This window comes from Rissa tridactyla, chromosome 9 (genome assembly GCF_028500815.1).
Source record: "Rissa tridactyla isolate bRisTri1 chromosome 9, bRisTri1.patW.cur.20221130, whole genome shotgun sequence".
Classification (NCBI taxonomy): domain Eukaryota; kingdom Metazoa; phylum Chordata; class Aves; order Charadriiformes; family Laridae; genus Rissa; species Rissa tridactyla.
Genome location: NC_071474.1, coordinates 34678128 through 34697170, shown reverse-complemented (window position 1 = coordinate 34697170; position 19043 = coordinate 34678128). Strand labels below are relative to the sequence as shown.

General features: G+C 50.2%; 2 protein-coding genes across 5 annotated transcripts in view; one reads left to right on the top strand and one right to left on the bottom strand.

Moving 5' to 3' along the window:
• Window positions 1–83: 83 nt before the first annotated feature.
• FGF16 (fibroblast growth factor 16) lies at window positions 84–17947 on the bottom strand. Of its 2 annotated transcripts, XM_054214069.1 has the most exons (4): window positions 17461–17805; window positions 11241–11344; window positions 6688–6929; window positions 84–194 (listed from the first exon to the last, which is right to left on the bottom strand). In XM_054214069.1, the coding sequence occupies exons 1-4, from the start codon at window positions 17741–17743 to the stop codon at window positions 167–169; spliced, it is 657 nt and encodes a 218-aa protein (XP_054070044.1). In that variant the 5' UTR covers window positions 17744–17805; the 3' UTR covers window positions 84–166. The 2 variants fall into 2 exon arrangements, with proteins under 2 accessions (XP_054070044.1, XP_054070043.1); XM_054214068.1 differs by lacking the exon at window positions 84–194 and having other exon boundaries at window positions 6517–6929; window positions 17461–17947.
• Window positions 16830–19043, top strand: part of ZDHHC15 (zinc finger DHHC-type palmitoyltransferase 15) — a 241948-nt gene continuing 239734 nt past the window's right edge. For 2 of the 3 annotated variants that reach the window (XR_008468405.1, XR_008468404.1), the window contains exon 1: window positions 16830–17569. The gene's annotated coding sequence lies outside the window, so the exon portion shown is untranslated. The remainder of the gene's footprint in view (window positions 17570–19043) is intronic. The other variant, XR_008468403.1, reaches the window with a different exon arrangement.

Below are 19043 nucleotides of genomic sequence, written 5' to 3'. Positions count from 1 at the left end.
ATGGCGTTAACGCCGCAGGGATACAGGCTGAGAACAGGTCTTTGAGAACCGCACTGCGAGTTCGAGCTCTTGGAGTTTCTTCTACAGCGAGGGACCCGTCACTGGATGTAGCCGTTCATTTCGGGTAGGGAACACAGTTGTGGTCCAGGTTTTCAGATTATATGAATTAATAGTAGCTTCTGCAGCCAACCTGTCTGTTAAAAATGAAGAATGAGTTACCGCCCAGCGATGATAAATTGTTAAGAGTGAGGGGAAGTTCTATGTGGTTGAGTTAGAATTAACCTACTTGCTTATTTTAACCTCATAATTGTACTTCTTTCTTAGTTATTAAATCCCACCTGTTGGGTAAAAAACCCTTCCCTATACACAAAAAATCTGTGACAGTTGTGTTTTAAATCTGCCCCTATGCTCATTCCCTATACTTGAAGCTTTTCTGTGGCTCCTGGCCAGCGCTGCAGCACGTTACTGCCCGGGATGGGACGGGTCGGGTCTGCTTGGGGGGGTGCGGCTGTGCTCGCCGCTCGCTGAGAAATGGCAGATGCCGCAGAAATCGTGTCTGGTGTGGAAATGACCAAATTGCGCTGTAAGGGCCAGTGTGGGCAACGTGTTTTTAAATATCCCTGTAACTTTTAACTCAGTTAAAAACTTCGATAGAGGGCAGCGGGAGGCTCGTGCACGCAGCGGAGGCTGGAATGGGCTGCCTGGCTGTCCTGGGATGAGTCCCTGTAGGAGAGGCCTCTGAGGTGCTCTGACGTGCAACAGCGGGTTTTGGATGTGTCGGCTGCTAAATGCTTTTACCCTGTGGGATTTTTGTCTTTACCTTAAAAGCAGAACCACGCCAGGCAGGGTAAATTCATCAGTTCAAGCAAAAAACATTTTGGATAAATTTTCAACCTCTACAGAAAGATAAATGTTCTAAACGTCCCCAGCTGGAGGTGTTTGGAAAAATGTTGGTGTTGCAGCGTCAGCCATACAAGCACACAGCGTCTGAAGGTCCCTCCCCAGAGCTGCTGGGGTGTTGCAGTAACCCCACCTGCACCCTCTGCCCTGTGGAGTGTACCCTGGAGATGTCCCTGGCGTGGGGCACCGGCAGGGCTCCCCCGACCACGTCTTTGGGAGAGCTGCGCTGCTGTGCGAGGTTGAGAGCAGCAAGCTCTGGCTTTGGAGGTGGTTTGGGTCTCAGAGGCACCCACAAATCGGGACACTCTGCAGGCAAAGGTCTGGAGAAGCTCCAGGTCTGCCATGTGCCTGCGGGATGAGTGGTTCAAGGCCAGGCTGGATGGGGCTTGGAGCAACCTGGTCTAGTGGGAGGTGCCCCTGCCCAGGGCTGGGGGTTGGAGCTGGACGGGCTTTAAGGTCCCTTCCAACCCAAACCATTCTGTGACTGTGTGCGGGACTCTGGGTCCCCTCTGTGCCTGCAACCACTGCGTGTCGGAAACACATTTTTCATCTGCTCACAGCTGCTGAACCTGCTGTGCCCGGTGAGGAGGGGGCTTGGAGGGAAGTGGTGACTGAGGGAGGGTGTTGGGAAGGGGCCAGGGACGCTGCCCTGGAGAAGGGCAGGGGGCTCTGGGGGAAGGTGATCCCAGGGAGGGGGGGTCACCCCTCACGGCTGTGCTCGGCTGCTTCCGAGGTCTGATCTCAAACGCCACCTTGGCTTTGTGTTTAATGACTGGTGTGCATGAGAACTATTTGAGACACTGAACGTGAACCGGTAAGTGATAGCTGGGGCATTAATCAAAGCGTAATCCAGTGACAACAGCTACTTTTATAATGGAATTGCACGAAGCCCATTTCTCATTTCTGTGGATTCCCGCTGATGCCTGTTAGCAGCAGCGTAGGCAGAGACATGGTGGGTGATCTGCCACGCTCCATCACGGACATCTTGGTGCTAAATACTTTCTGGGAAGAGCCCGAGACTCCTTGGTGGAGTTGGTTTTGCAGGGCTCTTACTCCAACCCCGTCAGCGCAAGCACAAGACTATGTCTTTTGTTATTTTCCATGATGAGAATCTAACACCTCTGAAACAGTTACTTGCTTTGGAAAAAAATAGTTGAGTCTTCTGCTCCCTATTGCATGACTTGGTCCTCTTGGTTTCAGTTCCTCTCTACGCTTCCACTTTACACTGCATTTTTGGCTGCTGTCGGTGCGTGGATGGCAGGCTCTGGTGCTGGGTTCCGCTGTTTGTTCTCTCCTCCTGACTGCAGGTGTGTTTTGTCTTTACCTTCAAAGCAGGATCGGGGTCTGCATTTGTAGAACTGCAGCCGCAGAAAGTGCTTTTCCTGCAGCGCTGCGTCCTGCGTCCCAGCCCCGTCCCGGGTGCTGAGCTCTGCCCGTGTTTCTGACCGTGTCTCTGTGGCTGCCCCGGGAGGCCTACAGCCTGGAGAAGCAGCACATCACGCCTACCCGGCATGTTCGCCCACTAATTACTTTCAGCACAGGTCCCCACTATGTTGTTTCCCACCCAAGTGATTTTTCCAGCAAGTCTTCGGCGCTGTTTTATTCTCCAAAGAGCAGAGAAATAATTTACCTGCATCTGCTGGTTAATAAATGATACCAAGATATCAGGTAACCCAAATATCACCTTTGGTGTATTCTGTGTCCTGTGGCTTAGGGTGAGCGCTCAGTAACCTCTCTATTTCCTTGCAGCGCCTTTGTCGTTGGAAAACTTTCTGGATTGAGCTGAAGCCGGACTTTGCCCTGCAGACCGCTCCCCCTGCCAGGATAGCTGGTGTTTCAGCCAAACCCCCAAGTACGAGTTGATGCCAACCGTTGGGTTGCAGGAGAGGACATGGTCCTCTCAATGAGGTACCCCGGGGTCATCCTCTACCACCAGTGCTGTTCCAAGGGGTGTAGATGTCTTTTGTCTCAAGACATCTCAAGACACTGAATTTCAGCCCTTCTCCTTCAGGAATGCTCCATCCCCGGGTGCCTTTTTGGGAACATCTCAGCCATGGGCTGGCAGTTGCAACACATCTCAGAGGCAGCACTGAACCAGAAGGACACCTTTCCCGCCTCTCAGTGCTGAGTTCCTGGACTCCCTCTGCTCTTTTGGGCTCTCCGTCACGTTCTCCTGGGAGGGTAAGTCTCTGCGGCCCCCGCTCCTTCCCCTGGCGGGGAAAGGAGCCCTGAACCATCTGTCCCACCCAGGAGAGTTCCGTGGGGACGTCCCTGAGGCCACACGTGCGTTGCTGCTTATTGGTCTGTCTCCTCGGCCCCCTCCAAGACCGTCCCCGTGCCTCGGATCACGGGCCAAAGCTGGGGAGACGGAGGCTTTTTCTGGGTCTGCACTGTGACATGCTCAGCGCCACGGTGGCCTTAGGCAGAGGGTTTCCCTCCATTTCTGCCCCCCTCCATAGCAAGACTTGAGAAATCGCCCATCTCTTTGCCGCCGACCTCCTCCCTCCTGCTTTGCACAGCTGGGATAACGTTTCCCTTACAACATGCCCACCCCTCGGGTGGAAGGAGAAGGGTTGAAAGCAATGCCTTTTGTCCTGTTTACTGTGGTGTTTGCAGACCCACGGCTTTTTGTGTGTAGGACAGCACTGCGGGGTGAAGGGCGCAGCTGGGTTTCTGTGGGACGGTGGCCTTTGCCTCCCCTCTGGGAGAGGTTACAGCTGGCCGCTGTAACTTTGGAGCACATGGAAAGGAACTGAGATCCCAAACGTACGTTGATGTTTCCTTTTGCTAATTTAGGAGAGAGTCTCTAAGGTGAAGCATTGCAAATGTGTTTTCCTCTAAACCTGTCCTAGCAGGAGCAGGGGAGCCCCTCGGGCCCGTCCACCGCGGCTGGAGCAGTCGTGCCAGGCCAAGGCCCCGTCCGCTGCCCCGGCTGTGGGGCCCATCCGCCAGCCCTGTCCAGGCCTCGGGGACGAAGGAGCTGTTGGCATCTCCCGCTGGCTGCTGGAGGAGGGGACAGCCCCACTCCGCCTGGGGACGGGCCCAAGAGGGGAGAGTGTCCCCATGAAAACAGCCCCTGTGCATCCCTCTCTGCTCCCCGTGAGCAAAGCCTGCGGCGAACTCCGCTGCGATTAAGCTCCCAGGCCAGTCAGATTACTCGCACCTTTAAGTATTTTTGTTGCACCAGAAACAAACCCAGTAAATTCCTGCTGAAAGCCACCATTCGGGTGGGATTTAGCAATGCTGAATTCTCCCCTTCAGAGAATGTCCCACATGGGAGACACCACCAACCTTTCCAGTAAATTCTTTGTGGATTTTGTCATTTGCAAGTATAGGTATTTTTGAACCCAGATCCTGAAAAGGTGTTTTACACCATCCCTCACACCTGCACGTCCCTTCGCAGCAGGAGGCCCTGCTGAGGCACTCTTCAATTTGGGTGTCGGACGAATGAGTCCATCCCGTTGCCCTCACGGGCCAAATCAGCGCCCTTTCGAGTTGGTGAAAAATGTGCTTGGTGTTGCTGAGATCAGGCTTTGACCTTCATTTTGAAGAGGAGGAGCAGAATCTTAACCACTCGATTTATCTTTGATGGAAAGCACTGGCTAGAGGGAGGCAGGATCACCCCGGGGAGCACAGCGAAGCTCGAGGGCTGAGGGATTTCCCTTCGCGCAGGGGAAGGTCAAAAGTACACTTCAGGACACTTCTTGTGAGGGATCGTGCTCCCGGCGTGGCTGGATGAGATGAGATGTTTCAGCAGTGACTCAGAGGAAGAAGGTAAATAACCACTTTTTATTTCAAACATGGGATTAAATTCCTTCATGTCTGGATCACTCAAGGAAAAGCTGCTGTAATCTCCTCGGTGTGATCTGCAGCCCCTCCTCTGGTGGCTGCTGGTGCAGCTGGGACAGCGAGGGGACATGGGAGGTGACAGAGGGCGAGAGACGGACAGGAGCCTGGCTGGGCACCTGGGCTGCCGCTCCCTTAGCGGTGCAGCTGGGGAAGCAGCTGGTGCAGATTGTCCCTATGTCAGTGAAATCGTTCTGGGAATTCACGGACTGAAGCTGAAGGAGCTGAGATTCGACCTGGACTGCTTGGTAAGGGGGAGGCTGAGAAACAACACTGTGAAAAATGCAGTTCTGATACGGAAAACCCCGACTCGAAGCCACTACAGCTGTATTTGTACCTATTTTTGCACGGTATGGAGGACCACATTTCATACCGGGTTCTCATCCATGCTGCGAAGTGCCTGTACACCACCATGCTCCTGCTCCTACCATGTGCTTGTGGGGGCGATCTTCATCCACGTTAATTACTTAAAAATGAGGGGTTTTTAAAATTGCTTTTGTTGCTTTCTACTTTTTCTCCACTGATTTTCCATGCTGCTTCAGGTAAGTCTTATGTGAGATGGGGCAGTTTTATTGCAGGAACGATGGGTCCATCCAAACAGCAGATGCTCCAAATGTTTCTCTGCCTGATTTTCGCCAGGACCATTAATCCACAGTGGCTTTGTCACATGCCGAAGCGTCTCAGCTGCCAATGGCTCACACTGAGAGCTGTGCCGGTGCTTCCCTGGCTCTCCAGGGACCACAGAGGTGGTGGACAGACCGAGCACACCAACCTGCCCACGAGGTTCCTCCCTGCGCAGCGATGGTGATGCACGTTCTGGGACAATCCCATCCGATGGCCACGAGAGCTGAGCCGTGCCTGGTGCTTGGCCAGGCGCAAGGACCCATTTTGCCCATATCACAGTAAAGGAGAGGGCTGGATTTGCAGTTCTTGGAAATTACGGTTCATTCGACTCCCAGACAGTCATTTCAGGAGTGTCCCGCTTCCCAGGTCCATTCCAGGTACGATTTGATGTCATCCTTGTAGAAGAGTTTGGCGTTTAGGTAATTTATCTTTACCATACGAAGCCTTTTTAGAGGTGGTCTTAGTATTAATATTGATGGGGAAACACTGGGTTAATTGTTAAAGAGTGCCAAAAAAAAGGGCTAGCAAGAAAGCTACAATATAAAGACAATTTTATTGCCGATAAGCTCTTAAAACTTATTTTTTTTTTTCCTGTTTCAGTAGGACCTTATTCTTCCTGGTGAAAATCCGGTCATAGCATCTCTCATTAAAAATAAAATTATTTTGAAATAAATAAATATATAAAATAAATATCATATACATTTTATAAATAGTTTTGTCCTTATGCACAGTATCCATGCTTACATCTGAATAATGTTCCTCGCCCCACTCCCACCCCAACAGCAGGAAAAACCCCACGCATCAGGACCAGTCCATGTAGCATCATCCATGTAGCAAACTCCCGGGCTGCTGAAGCAGGGTACCATTTGAAAGGCTTTTTCCTAGCAGGTAACCATCCCGAGCTTAGCAGCAGCACCCGCAGCAGTTCTGTGGTCTTTTGTTTTCTTTCCTTCTCTTCATTTTTAGGGTTTTTTTCCCCGCTCCTTGGAGATCAGGTTTGCTCACCTGCTTGTTCCTTTAAGCAACCATAACATTGAATATTCGGCCTCTCTTGTAGCAACCGCGTAAAGGAAGTGAATGAAAACAAAAGATTATATGTAGGGTTCCCTCCCTTCCCCTACCCCCACCCCCATAAATAACCCAGGTTCGATATACGCCTGAAACAAGGAGGAACAGCAGCGTCTGAATTCAATGTAAGTGCTTTCCTATGTCATCTACGCTTACAGGAATGATGGAATGACTATTAATATAGTGCTCTGGGAAAAAGCTTGGGAGCCCAAGTATGTACACTGACGGGGCAGCTGCAGGGAACATCACCTGTAGTGGAAGAGGTCTCTGTACATTGCAGGTATTTTGGCAGGGTCCACAGGCCTGGGTAAAAAATGAGTGAATTTCTGATGTCTCTTAGTCCTGTACCCCTCTCGGGGGGAGCCGTCCTTGTTCAGAGCCACGTAGTAATGCCTCTCTGAGTCGGGATGCTTGTAGAGGGTTGAGGCATATGTGTTGTACCAGTTCTCTTCAAACTGCTCTCGGAAAACGCACTCCCGTGTGAGCTTCTTCTGCGTTGGGGCGGAGGCGGCAGGGGAAGAAAAAGACATTTGTGTGAAAAATTAAGAAAAATAAATCTTTTCCTCCTTCTTTCACTTTATTTTCCTATAATTTTCCTAGCTACTACCTCCTCCTGGCTCCCCTGAGGATGGGGACTGCGCTGCGGGGGGCGTTTCCCTTGGGTGAGAGCTGGAAACGGGCACAAGCCGTACAAGCCAGGAACCAAAGACCTCTGAAGTTGGAGGAGGAAGGAGACAAAAGGAGGAGAAGGTGGGTGTGCATTTTGCAAAGGTGCCCCATTAAAAATAGAAAGCAGGGCTGCAGCAAAACTCTAAACCTGACAGGCAGGTCTCTGCGATGGGGGCGTGAGTCAGGAGCTCTGCTGGGGTGGCCGTGTCCTCCGCAGGGGGCTGCCCACCCCCAGCCACGTCCCCCCGTGGCAGCCCCGTCTGCAGGTACCACTCACACCAAAACCGCTCTCTCAGGTGAGAGGCAACCCCGGGAGGAGACGCGGGCAGCGCGTCTGAAGGGTTGAAATGGGAGCAAGCACCGCTTTGAAAGTTCAAGGCGCAGGAGAGCACAGGCTGCCATGCGAATGAAAGCATTCCTCAGGCCTTTCATCTTCTGAAGCGCCCGAGAGCTGTGATGTGAGGCCATAACAAGACCCGGGAGGTCTGGATGGGGAGCAGCGCTGCAGGGATGTCTAACCCCGGGGGAGATTTATGGAGGCGATAGGTGACGTGATGAGCTTGTGCCAGCCCACAGCTGGCACATCCCATGCTGGGCAAGGGGGACGGATGGCACTGGTGTCACCACGCCGCAACCAGCCTTTCCCTCCCACCCTTACAGCCAGGGGCTGTTGGCAGCGGCCACTCAATGATGGCTTTTTGGTTCACGCCCATCGCTCCTTCCCCCTCCCTCCCACCTCCCCTGTGCCAGCTACAGGGACTGCCCAACGGCAGTGAGGAGCAGGGCTGTCCCCTGCCCTTTGGGGATGTGGGTGGCTTTGCCAGTGCTGCCGGGCTGTGTCGCGGAGGGAGCCTCCATCCCGTCCCACGGGGGAGCTTCCAGGGGGGACGTGGGAGTCCTTTCAGATGAAAGGCAGTCTGCAAACGTAGGATGCTATAATATTACAAACACTGTACCTACACTGTAAACTATTCAGGGAGGGAATGTGTCTTATCTGCGGCATACAGAGTGCTAAGTAAATGTTATTGCCTGCAGTAGATGTTTTGTAATACGATCCAGGAGCTCACCTGCACTCAGAACCTGTTTTGAATGTTTTGCTGCTAATTAAATAAACCCCGAGGTGAGCTGTGAGCCCTCCAAAAGCCTACGCCACAGCCCTTGCCATCTGAGACCTGGGGAACTGGGAACCATGGGTTTCTCTTCCCAGATCCATCAATAAATACAGACTTTTTTTTCTTCCCCTAGGATGCCATCTACTCAGAATATGTTGGAACCTGCTGACTGGCTGAACTCATGTGCTGCTGCTTTGCCCCAGTTTACCTGCTCTTCAGTGGCCTGGTCAGAGGTACAATGTTCGTGTAAATTGTTTTGGAGAGTCTGGGGTGACTCTGCAATGTGCGATTTGTTTCTTTCCAAGCCCTGCGATGTCCCCATTGAGCCCAGTTCCATACAGGCAGTGTGCAAGGTGCTGCCTGCGACTTTTGCTGCTCTTAGTATTAGTTGTGTTTCTGAAATCGGCAGAAAGCTTAACAGAAATGTTGGTACAAGGTTAACAGGGACAGGCAGAAAAGCTGTCTGTTTGTCCCGAGGGGACTCCACGTGTCGCTGTGGCGATGGCTGGCTCTGGCTGTATCAACACACAGATCAGGCAAAATTGGCACAGAGGGAAATAATAAACTTGCTGAAAATGTAAAGATACTGCTGTACTGCAATCTCCTAAAATACCATTGTAATGCTAATGCTGTTGTTAGGCGCTGTTTTATGGACCTTTAATTACGAATACTGTAGTGGCTTTCGATTTCGAAAAGCCATCATTGTACAACCCACGTATCCCAGATTTTAAAACTCCAGGGTTATTTGGGGACCTGGCTCGTGACTTCTGCACAGTTTGGATCAGTGGTTTGACTGTGTCCCTGCAGCGTCCAGCCAGTTCATCGTCTGGTGAACAAGATGCAACGACAGAGAGAAAACTCCCATGATTACATCTTCAGGTCAATTCTATTTCCAGACGAAGTGTTGTAAAATGTTGACCTATTTTTGTTTCTGTGTCATAACATGAACACAGGCGCTAGAATTTAACCTATCATAAAACTGCTGATTTATTATCCGAACTGCAGGGTTTGAAAGCACAGAAGGGAATACGCAGGTTTGTGTCCACCTTTTCATCAGGCACAAGTAAAAGCTGAGACTCCAGGAGCTGCTGAGCGGCCTCGGGGTTTGACGGGAGAGGTGCTGCTGGTCCAGCCCTGCTTTCTGAAGCAGGCTTTAAAGTTTTTTTGTGTTTTATGGCATCCTGGTGATTTTACTTTTTATCTGTCTTGCAGATCTGTAGTTTAACCACTGTCTCCGCATTTAACTTTTGTTTAGGGTAGATGTTATTGCAGAAATGAAGTGGAAAAAGAAGAGTTATCAGTGCATGCTAGTATTTGTTTACCTCTTATAAAAATCAGTAACTGCATCATAAATAGTGAAAGGGTCTGTGGCAGTCTCAGAGGAGAATGGGAGAAGAAAAGATGATGGAAACTTGTGGTTTACTGTTACTGTTTACTAAGCGAAGGTTTTCTGAAGGCTTCTCTACATGCAGAGTACATAAGTTTAACTTTCTACACTGTGAGACTTATCTGATTTGATTAGAGCAAGTACGTGCCCTTCCACTTTTGTTTAAAACTGGTTTATTTTATTTCATTCTAAATCTACTGTGATCCATCCTTAAAAATCTGTATCCTCGTATGGGGTAGTGCTGTTACCCAGAAAGGGGCATTTAAGAAAATCACACGCAGGTGGTGGGTTGAATTAAAGGGAACGGAGCATTTGAAGAAAAAGCACCAATGTAGTGCAGCAGCTACAGAAAAGAAAACTTAAAAATTGCTATCTAGAATGCAATTACTTTTTCAAAATAGAATTGATCCTTCTAGCTAACAGGAAATAACTATTTTATATTAAGTTGAGTTAAATAATTAGGAATTGAATTAAATTAACCTTTAGAAAGCATCTCTGCCCGGTTGTTAAGACTTGACATTTTGACTGCAAGTCTTAACATTTCATTAAATAGAAAGAAGCAGAGGAGAGCTTGGCTCTCTCCAGGTTGATAGAGACTTTACCCGTGGTGCCACAGCTCTTCACAGCTCCCCTTCCCTGCAGTCCCAGCTGCAGAAGCCTTCGTTCTGTGTGTGGGTGTTTCATCCAGCAAACCCCTGATGTATGCTCTCTCTTTGGGCCTGCCCATGTTCAAAGTGGTTTACAGCATGGAGCACGTTCGGTAACGTTGGGCAGAGAACCAGTGAGGTGGACCTGAGCTGGTCCCAGCTGCGGCAGCGCGACCAGCGAGCTACAGCTCTAAGGGCACGGCCCAAACCAAGGCAGCAAATGACAAACTCACAAGCTGCCACTAGAAACCTGAGCCTGGACTGGAAACGGGGTGTATTCTGCTCTCTCTGTCCTAGAGCAGCGCAGGATGAGACAGAATCTGCTGTAAGGGCTGTTAGGAAGAGTTTACAGGTACTCAGGAGTTTGTGTGGAATGAAAAGCTAACATGGAGTTTACACTTGTTTTTTGGCAAAATATGAAAAATTTTAGTCTGAAAAGGGCACTACTAGAAAATTATGAGCAACCCCCTAACCTTCTAAAAGGAGTTGTAGAGAGTGTTATAAAAAAATAACACTCAGACTACAACTTCAGCTTCCGTTAGTTAGAGAGCTATAATATAAATGTAAAATCTGCAGATTGTGATCACGTGGAGAATAAAATTGATGTGTTACTCAGGTGATGGAAACACACAAGCAGCTCCTGGTATTATGCTAAATTTCCCTTCTGCCTTTAATTGACTGTTGCCACCCCATTTCTGAAAGGCAAAAGCTTGATAAGCCCCCCCAGCTCCCCAAGCACTGTCCCAAGAGTCTCCGGGGACTGGGCACCACTATGGGCTCTTGCCGCACGAGTGTATCCTCCCTGCGCAACCCTATTTCATATAGATCATTTATGTTATAACAACAGTGGCATCATGGAGGTACGTGGCAGCCCAAGGAATCTGGAGGCCTGTGACAGACACAGCTTGTGACAGTGATGAGGCTCCGCAGCCTGTATTGCTGTGTATGTTATATAGTGGTGTAATCAGCACAAAACCTTAAACTTACCGACCCATACAGCTCGCCTCTCTCGTTCATGCCGAGGTAGAGTCCTGAGTCCACCCCACGGATGCTCACCAGCCCCACTGCCAGGCTAATAAACTCCAAAATCCCTAAAAGAGAAAAGAAGTCCAATCATACAAAGAATAAAAACGACACCAGGCTCCAGTGACAAACACAAATCAGCCTTTCCCAACCTTTGCAGAGCTTCCTACACACACTGTTTTCCTTATTTATAACGATACAGTTCTTAAATCTGTAGTCCCATATGTGTGCAATCTTCCAATTTCCACTCTAGGCTTCTCCCCAGCACTGTGAATTTGACTTGCCCAAGAGGAATTACCTTTGCTAATGAGAAAAGTTTTGCTCGGGTTTGTTGTTTGGGGTTTTGGGCTTTTTTTACCCTAATTATCACCAAGAAGGCAGATGTAGAAACTTGTGCCTGGACGACTGGAAATTTCAGAAGGCTGTTAGCACGCTGGGTTTTATTTTTCACCAAAAGGAGAGTGATTTTTGTCACCATGGGACTTCTGGTTTGAGATGATAGTCCCACATGTTTTAAAGTTCACTAAAAATAAGTAAAAAGCACTAGAAGAGATGTCTGTGAGGGCCATCTTCATCCTGGCACCCCAGTGGGGTACTTGCTACCTCCAAATGGTGTATACAAGCTGCAGCGATAACATTCAACTTCAAATACACACAGGTAGAAATGCATCTTAATCTGCTCCCTTCAGAGGCAGGGAGCTGCTGGTTCTTCCTCCATCACCCCCTGCTACTGGCTACTGTTAACTGCCAGACCCCCAGTCCTGCCCTGTATGTTCTGCTACCTGCCCCAGCATCTGTCCTGGCCATCCCCAGCCCTGCCAGAGCAACTGTTTTACTCGTGGGCTTCAGCCAACAGCGATGGTATCGGACACTTTAAATAATGAGGGGCAGCCTCATTTCCTCTGGCATAGAAATTAGTGGGGTCTGCCACGCCGCCTGCTTTGATGGAGGAAAGACTTGTAATAGGAGAATGCTTGGTGAAGCACTTGAAAACAAACAGCCCCCAAGTAGGTGCATTTTTAACTGGTTTGAACAAAGCCAAAATCACAACTGGTGGAGGCCTTCAAACCTCACAGGAAAACCTTTTGAAGGCATTAGTGGGACTGTGTTAGACCCTGGATATCACGAGTTCCCTAGCTAGAGGTCATGGGCAGTCTTTGCCCATGTCCAGTGCTGAATTAATTAGCTTGGAGGTGGCAGTAGAGGAAGGAAGAGGGTTCTCATCGTCCTGTCTAATGACGACTCCATTGACAGGAGGACAAAGTTGCCCTAACCTTTAGTGTGGCTCCAGGTCTCTTAATATAGCTCCCAAAACGTCCAGTCCTGAGCAATTGCTGCTCTGATCAGGTTACCTCCCAGAGCTCCTCTTAAAAGTATGCCTTGAGTCTAAAATCACCGCATGACGAGTGGCCACCTGAGCCGGCTGACTTCAGCGGCAGTCGCAGCTCCCAGTCACCCCTCAGCTTGGGGCATGTGTCTTCTGCTCAGCCAGGCGAGATGCGATAACTCTCAAGACAGTAACTGCATCACCGCCTAAATATAGGACAGACCTAGATGGTGATGGACACCTCTGTCCCCCTTCAACTCATCAGTCAGATGCTGGCAGCTAAGCTGGGTGCAAGAATTAGTCTTCCTACCTCATATTGGACTTTTTGTCCTCCTTTTGCCTTGCCTACTCTGGGGCTCGTGCGTCGAATCCAGCCCTCCCTGCAGCCAGCAGGTGCTCAGGGGATGGGGGAGATGAGGTATGGACTTGGGAGCTGCAATTCCTCAAGACAAACAGGGAAGCAAATGACAGAAAACATGCTTTATGGACCAGTGCAGACATTTTGCAGGCTGAAATATGCCCAACTACACGCCTTGGCCTGGGGACACATGTTGCCTTCAGAAATGCCAGGATCAGGCAGGGAAGGCAGCCTTCCCAAGACAGGCCAGCACACCAGGACCCTGGCTCGGCTGTGCTCGCTCCCCCGTAGTTATTGTGGTTTCTTATCTGAAAAGAAGCACAAATGGGGAGGGAAGAGGCACGGGATAAGGGGTGTTCATCTGCCTCCCACGGGTACAAACACAGTCCTCAGCACCAGCATATTTTTTTTTTAATTTGTCTTCTGTCACCCCTGGGAAGCACGAAAATGCTGCTGGTCCCTTTTAGAAACCAAGGGATGTCTGAGGCAGCGAAACAGAGAGCTTTTCTTGAGTATACCCACAAGCAGGCTCTGTACGTCGCACGTTAACCCAGGTCTCCAAAGATGTGGTAAGGAGCAACCCAGGAACGGCATTAGCATCGTCCCTCTCTGAGTGGGTGGGTGAAACACCCCTCGTCTGGTGCAGATTGTGTGAATACTTGCTGATTTTGCAAATGAAATTTCTTCAAGGTGTGCCCGTGACAATCTCTTCTGACAATGTCCCTTGCAATATTCCCCTTTTCTGATCTCTGAGTGGCACTTAGAGACGTGCACAGAAGATGACTATGTCGAAACTGCATTAAGAACGTAACTTAAACCCACAAAAGTCAGGAGACAGAGTGAAGGCTGAAAAAATGTGGGCGGATATCCACTCTGTCCTTAACTCACTCCAATTGCTAGACAAAATTGCAGCTCCGTACATCTGATCTCCAGCAGCACAGGGAGCGGCCACTGGGGCCAGCTCAAGAATTTTCTTTCCAGTTGTAGCGGTGTGTTTTTGTGGTAGAACATGCTTTTTATTTCGTTTTCCTTTTTCTTTTTTCTCTCCCCAGGACTTGCCTCTTTTTTTCTTGCCTTGATTATGCGTTATGCTTTTTCCTCGAGCCCTTCTAGATAATATTTGGAGAGATTTGATTAAGACGCTGTCTGGATTCATTTACTACCAAAGCACTGAATAATCTCCTGAGCTTTGCCACCACACACTCTCGCCTTACTATAAACCATCCCTCAAAGACCAATTCAGCTTCTTGCACCTGTCTCTTCTTACATGACTATATTCAGGAGCAGGGGTACAGAAACATCAGATGTTGTATTAATGGCTACAAACCTAAAGCTTCGGCTAAAAACCTCAACAACTGTTCAGCAACAGGTGCACTTATGTTCTGAATGTCAAAATCTACAGCAAAACTTTCTCTGGAGGTTTCATCAGCTTCTCTAGGAGACTGTGTTACAGATCCATTAGTAAGTTCGTACCCGAGAAGGGCTTCATTTGCTACCTTTATTAGTCTGCAGAAGAAGCTCAAGGCCTTTTTTCCCTCCTCACTTGCAGTTAAGAGTAGCACTGTTGGCATCATTTGTTTAATGTTGCTGTATAGCAGAGACGAAGCAGAAAAGAAGCAATTCCTCCTGGCAAGGATTTTCCTGGTGAATTTATCTCAGTTTCATTCTCAGAGGGATTCTCATAGGGGCACTAATGTCAGTCCAAACCCCCTCCAGATTCTTATTTCTTTGTACGGGAAGATTCTTAGCAGATGCAGTGAGAAGAGATACATTTTTGAAAACACTTTATTCTTTCTGGGATGACTCAGGTGGAGCTGCCAGTTCAGAGAGAGAATTTGGGCACTCTTCTTAGTGAGAATGAGCTTTCTTCCAACGATCCTGGAGGGCTTCACCAACTTTGCATTAAGCCTCCTCTAGGAAAAATAAGCGGTGCTCCATTGTTCTTGCATAAATCTGTATATTTACAAGTATAAAATATCACATTCCAGAAGACAGGTGTGATTTAGGAATGCTCCAGTCCTCGACAGATGAGAGGGAATAGTTACTGTGATTGCTCAGGCAGGGTGGGTAGATGATGCTGCCACCTCCCCTGTGCCCTATGGGCATATCTCCTGAATGCTGTGGTACAAAAGAATCCCTCCCTTAGCCCTCCCCATTAGGACCCTGGTACGCTGTTCTGCATCATCAGGGCTTTGGCTCTTTATTTTCCTCTCTGGAAGATTTGGGTGTCTTGCACATCTGGTAACTTTTGGGATGGCTGAGCATGGGAGGGTGCAGATACTGTCCATCTTTTCCTGAACCCCTTCCAGTATGAGGAGATAGGGATCCAAAGTCAGGTTCCACCCTCCATCCCATCTGCAGCTGGATACGTGCCTCTGCTGCGGTGTCACAGCCATCCATGGAGCACATTAATTATCTGCTCATGGTATCAGGGAGCACCTTCCAGCCATGTGGGCTCGATCCACCAACCCACCATACTGGATTTGTAAGTATTTCCCCAGATGCCCCTAGATTTAAGGCAGCTTTAAACTGCTGCCCTGAAACCCTCGTCTAGCTCTGTTTCCCTCACCACAATTTTGTCATTCCCCCAAATCACTCAGGCTGCCTATTTCTGTAATAAGTTACTGCTTTCTGATTGCTGCATGCAAAATTTAGGAATGCATTGATACATGACATCCTAATACGAACCATACCAGTAACATTGGAATTTAAATATTCATGGCTACTGAATGCAGATGCTGAATACTGTGTGCCAATACGTTATTGCTTTGAGTCTCTGCTGAAGCGAGGTTTAGTCCAACTTTATCTGAACGCGAGGATTCCAGCCTAATCCTTTGGGGCTTTGTCTTGTAATTACAACAAATAACTATTTATTTTACACTGCCTCTGGGAAAACCCTGAAGCAGAAAACTATAATATTTTTATATCTGAAGTCTGGTCTAGTTTACGTTGCTGGATGCTGACTGCTAAAACACTTAGGGAATGCCAATGTTTCGATTTATTGAAGGCACTGTGTGACTTAAGCTTAAGCGTGCAAAATTCATGAAAAGTTTTAGCCCATTTAACACGTTTTTCCAAAGTGTGTTTGGAAATACGCTTATTTTACTCAATCTTTATAAAACACGGAACTGAGGCAAATGCTGCCATTTGAAACTGGCTGTTTCTTGTATAAAGATAAGTAAAAAGAATTGATAGAAATACTACGTGGCAGATTGAACTAAAACCGAACAGATACAATTGCTTTCAGCTTCTCTTAAAGTGGAACCCCATCACGTATTGTAGCATGAAAAGGTTAAAAGATGTGTGCCTTTCAGGAGGTAATTAAAGAACGCTTTGCCCACGAGCCTATTAGTACCTGACTCTGACCCGCGGGTTATGACTTTCCTGTTGATTTAGGCAGGGACATGCTATGCACACACCTGGTGTTTATGGAAAGCGCGGTACGGAGATAAGCTTCTCCAATTGTTCCAACAACATGCCTTAAACTACCAACAATAGCAGAGCAGCAGCGTTTCTCAAGTATCAGAAAGGGCCAGTTGCAAACAAGTAAAGGCAAAAAAAGAATTCCTTCACCGAGGAGTTAAATCATTTGAAAACTATAAAAAGTCTTATGAGCACTTCTTGCAACCTGTTGACAACATAGCTGAGATCACTGGCATGGGACTTGTTGATAGCTTACACAGACACCTGCACTAGATGCTGAAGTAGCGGGAATTTTTCTTAGCTGTGCTCAAACTTACTGTACTTCTTCGGCTGTGGCTTGGGATGCATTTTTTGAAGATTACATATAGTCTCATTAGAGATCCCTGCTCTGGTGTGACACTGATACAGGCGCTGCAGTCTTCCAGCTGTATCCCGAGCGGCAAGGTAAATCCATGGTTCTCTGCCTATTGTTCCATTTTCTCCTTTCTTTCCGAGGTCCCTTAAGTGTTTTTTCCCCCTTCAGCTTTCCCTTTCCTTTCCAACAACCTCCCCAAACCGAGTTTCTGACACCCATACAGCCAACTGATCCCTGCCCGCTTTGGGGAGACGCTCTTCTAATGAAATTCATGCATGTAAAAGACATCAGCTCACAAATATCTGCGGAGGCCAAAAAAAAAAAAAGGAAGGGGAAAAAAAAAAAACCACCCCAACCCATGAAAAAGCTAGGAATTTCTTTTTCCAATGTGCTCTCTCCTTTCTTTTGCCTCCTCACCACTAACTTCAGAGGCACCGCTAGATCTGGTCACCCCCCTGCACACAGTTATTTTCAATTTTTAATTTTTTTTTTTTTCCCCTCCTGCTAAGGCATGTTTTTGTGCACCTGCAGAAGGGCTGAGCGCCGGGAGAGTAGGAAATTGGAAATAAAAACTCCCGCATTGCTGGGGAGTGAGCACATTTGTTTAGGAGCCTAATTATATCCGTCCCAGGATGATTTATAGGAGCGGGGGTAATTAGTTCTGTTCGCGGGGCACCTGCTGCCGGTCGGGCCGGCCGGGCACCCACCCAGCACCCCTTACCGAAGCGGCTGTGGTCCTGCCGGGTGCCGTGCACCGTGCCGTTGGGGAAGATCTCCAGGTGGAAGCCGGTGCGGCAGTAGAGCTGCCGCCGCCGCAGGATGCCCTTGAGGTGAGCGAAGTCGGTGGGGGAGCCCCGCTGCAGCCGCCCCTCGATCTGCCCCAGCCGCTCGTTGAGGAAGCCGGGGGAGTCGGCGAGGGGCAGCCCCCCGCCGCCGGCCAGGGCGGGGGGGAAGCCGTGCAGGTCGGGGTCCAGCGCCCCCAGGAAGCCGCCCACCTCGGCCATGGCGAAGCGCAGCGGCCCCTCAGAGCGCGGGCTGCGGCCGCCCGGCCCCGCGCTGCCGCCGGCCCCGGCCCGGCCCCGCGCCGCCCGCGCCTCCCATAGCTGGATGTGTCCCGCCGTCGGATGCAAACTGCACTTTATATACGTACACACTCCCCTTACATTGACATATTGGATATTTAAATGCAAGCCACACCTCACTGGCATCCCCTTTGGCTATTGCTTCTTTTTTTTTTTCCTCCCCCCTCTTCTCTGATCCATTTGGCTTTTTTTTTTCTTCCACAAAAAAAAAAAAAAGGCTTCACTCCCTCTTTTATTATGAAAGAAAAAAATGGCAGGAAAAAGCTACACATCTCAGTGAGGCATAACAGCTCTTGGCAGGTCCCCGCCGAGCCGCCGATGAAATCATGGAGCCCCCGCACGCACCCGGGGATGCGGCGCTGCCGCTCCCGCCCCGGCTCCCCCGCACCGCCGGCAGCCTCCGGCCCTCCCCGGCAGCCGCCTGCACCCCCCCGGAGCCGGCACGGAGGCGCCGGGCCGGTCAGGGTCGGGCCGGGTTGGATCTGTCAGGGCCGCCGCCGCCTCAGCCGTGCCACCCCCCCTCCCCCTAACCCCCCCCCCCAAAACGGACACGGTGGAAAAAATAACACGTGGGGAGAGGGCTCGAGACGCGTTTTTCAGATGAACGTGTTAAAAAAATTGCAAGCGATCTTTTTGAAAAGCGATCCCGCCGGCTTTAAGGCCGGGTTTACAGGCGGCGGGAAGTGAGGGAGGGCGAGCGGCGCTGCCCGGCCCGCCGCGGGCTCCCTCCCCACCTTCCCCATGTTGGAAACAGGTGTTTCCGCGCTCTCCCCGGCCCGCCGACACCGTATCTGTAACGGCAGCTGCCGGCCGCTCTGCAGACAGACGGAGTCAGGCTCGGGGAGACGGGCGGGGGGGGAACACAGACACCGACACCTCGGGGAAGGAGGGAGGAAGGGCCCGGGCCCCCGCCGCCCCCCGCGCCCCCGCCGCTGCCCGCCGCCCTGCCCGCCAGGCGGCGCTGCTGCTCGAGCCACGGCCTCAGCCCCGCCGGCCCGGGGCGCTCGGCACCGGGGTGGGCGCCGCTTCCTAGCTTCCCGCCGACGTGGGGCTGAGGAGGCCCCGGGAGGCTAGGGCGTCCGGCTGGGCTGTCATGTCCCTGAAGTGAGGTGTCGCCCACGCCCTACTTCATGCCCCGCCAGGCACAGGCAAACCCCCAGAACTGCCCCGAAGCCACCAGCCCGCTGGAGACACCCCGGGACAGCAGTGTCCAGAGCTGAGG

Coding starts and splice junctions, on each gene's coding strand:
- FGF16 (XM_054214068.1), bottom strand. CDS start 17,947: ATGCCAGTGAGGTGTGGCTTGCATTTAAATATCCAATATGTCAATGTA. Junction 11,345..17,460: donor GCAGGACCACAGCCGCTTCG/GTAAGGGGTGCT, acceptor TTTCTCTTTTAG/GGATTTTGGAGTTTATTAGC. Junction 6,930..11,240: donor GAGGCGAGCTGTATGGGTCG/GTAAGTTTAAGG, acceptor GCCCCAACGCAG/AAGAAGCTCACACGGGAGTG.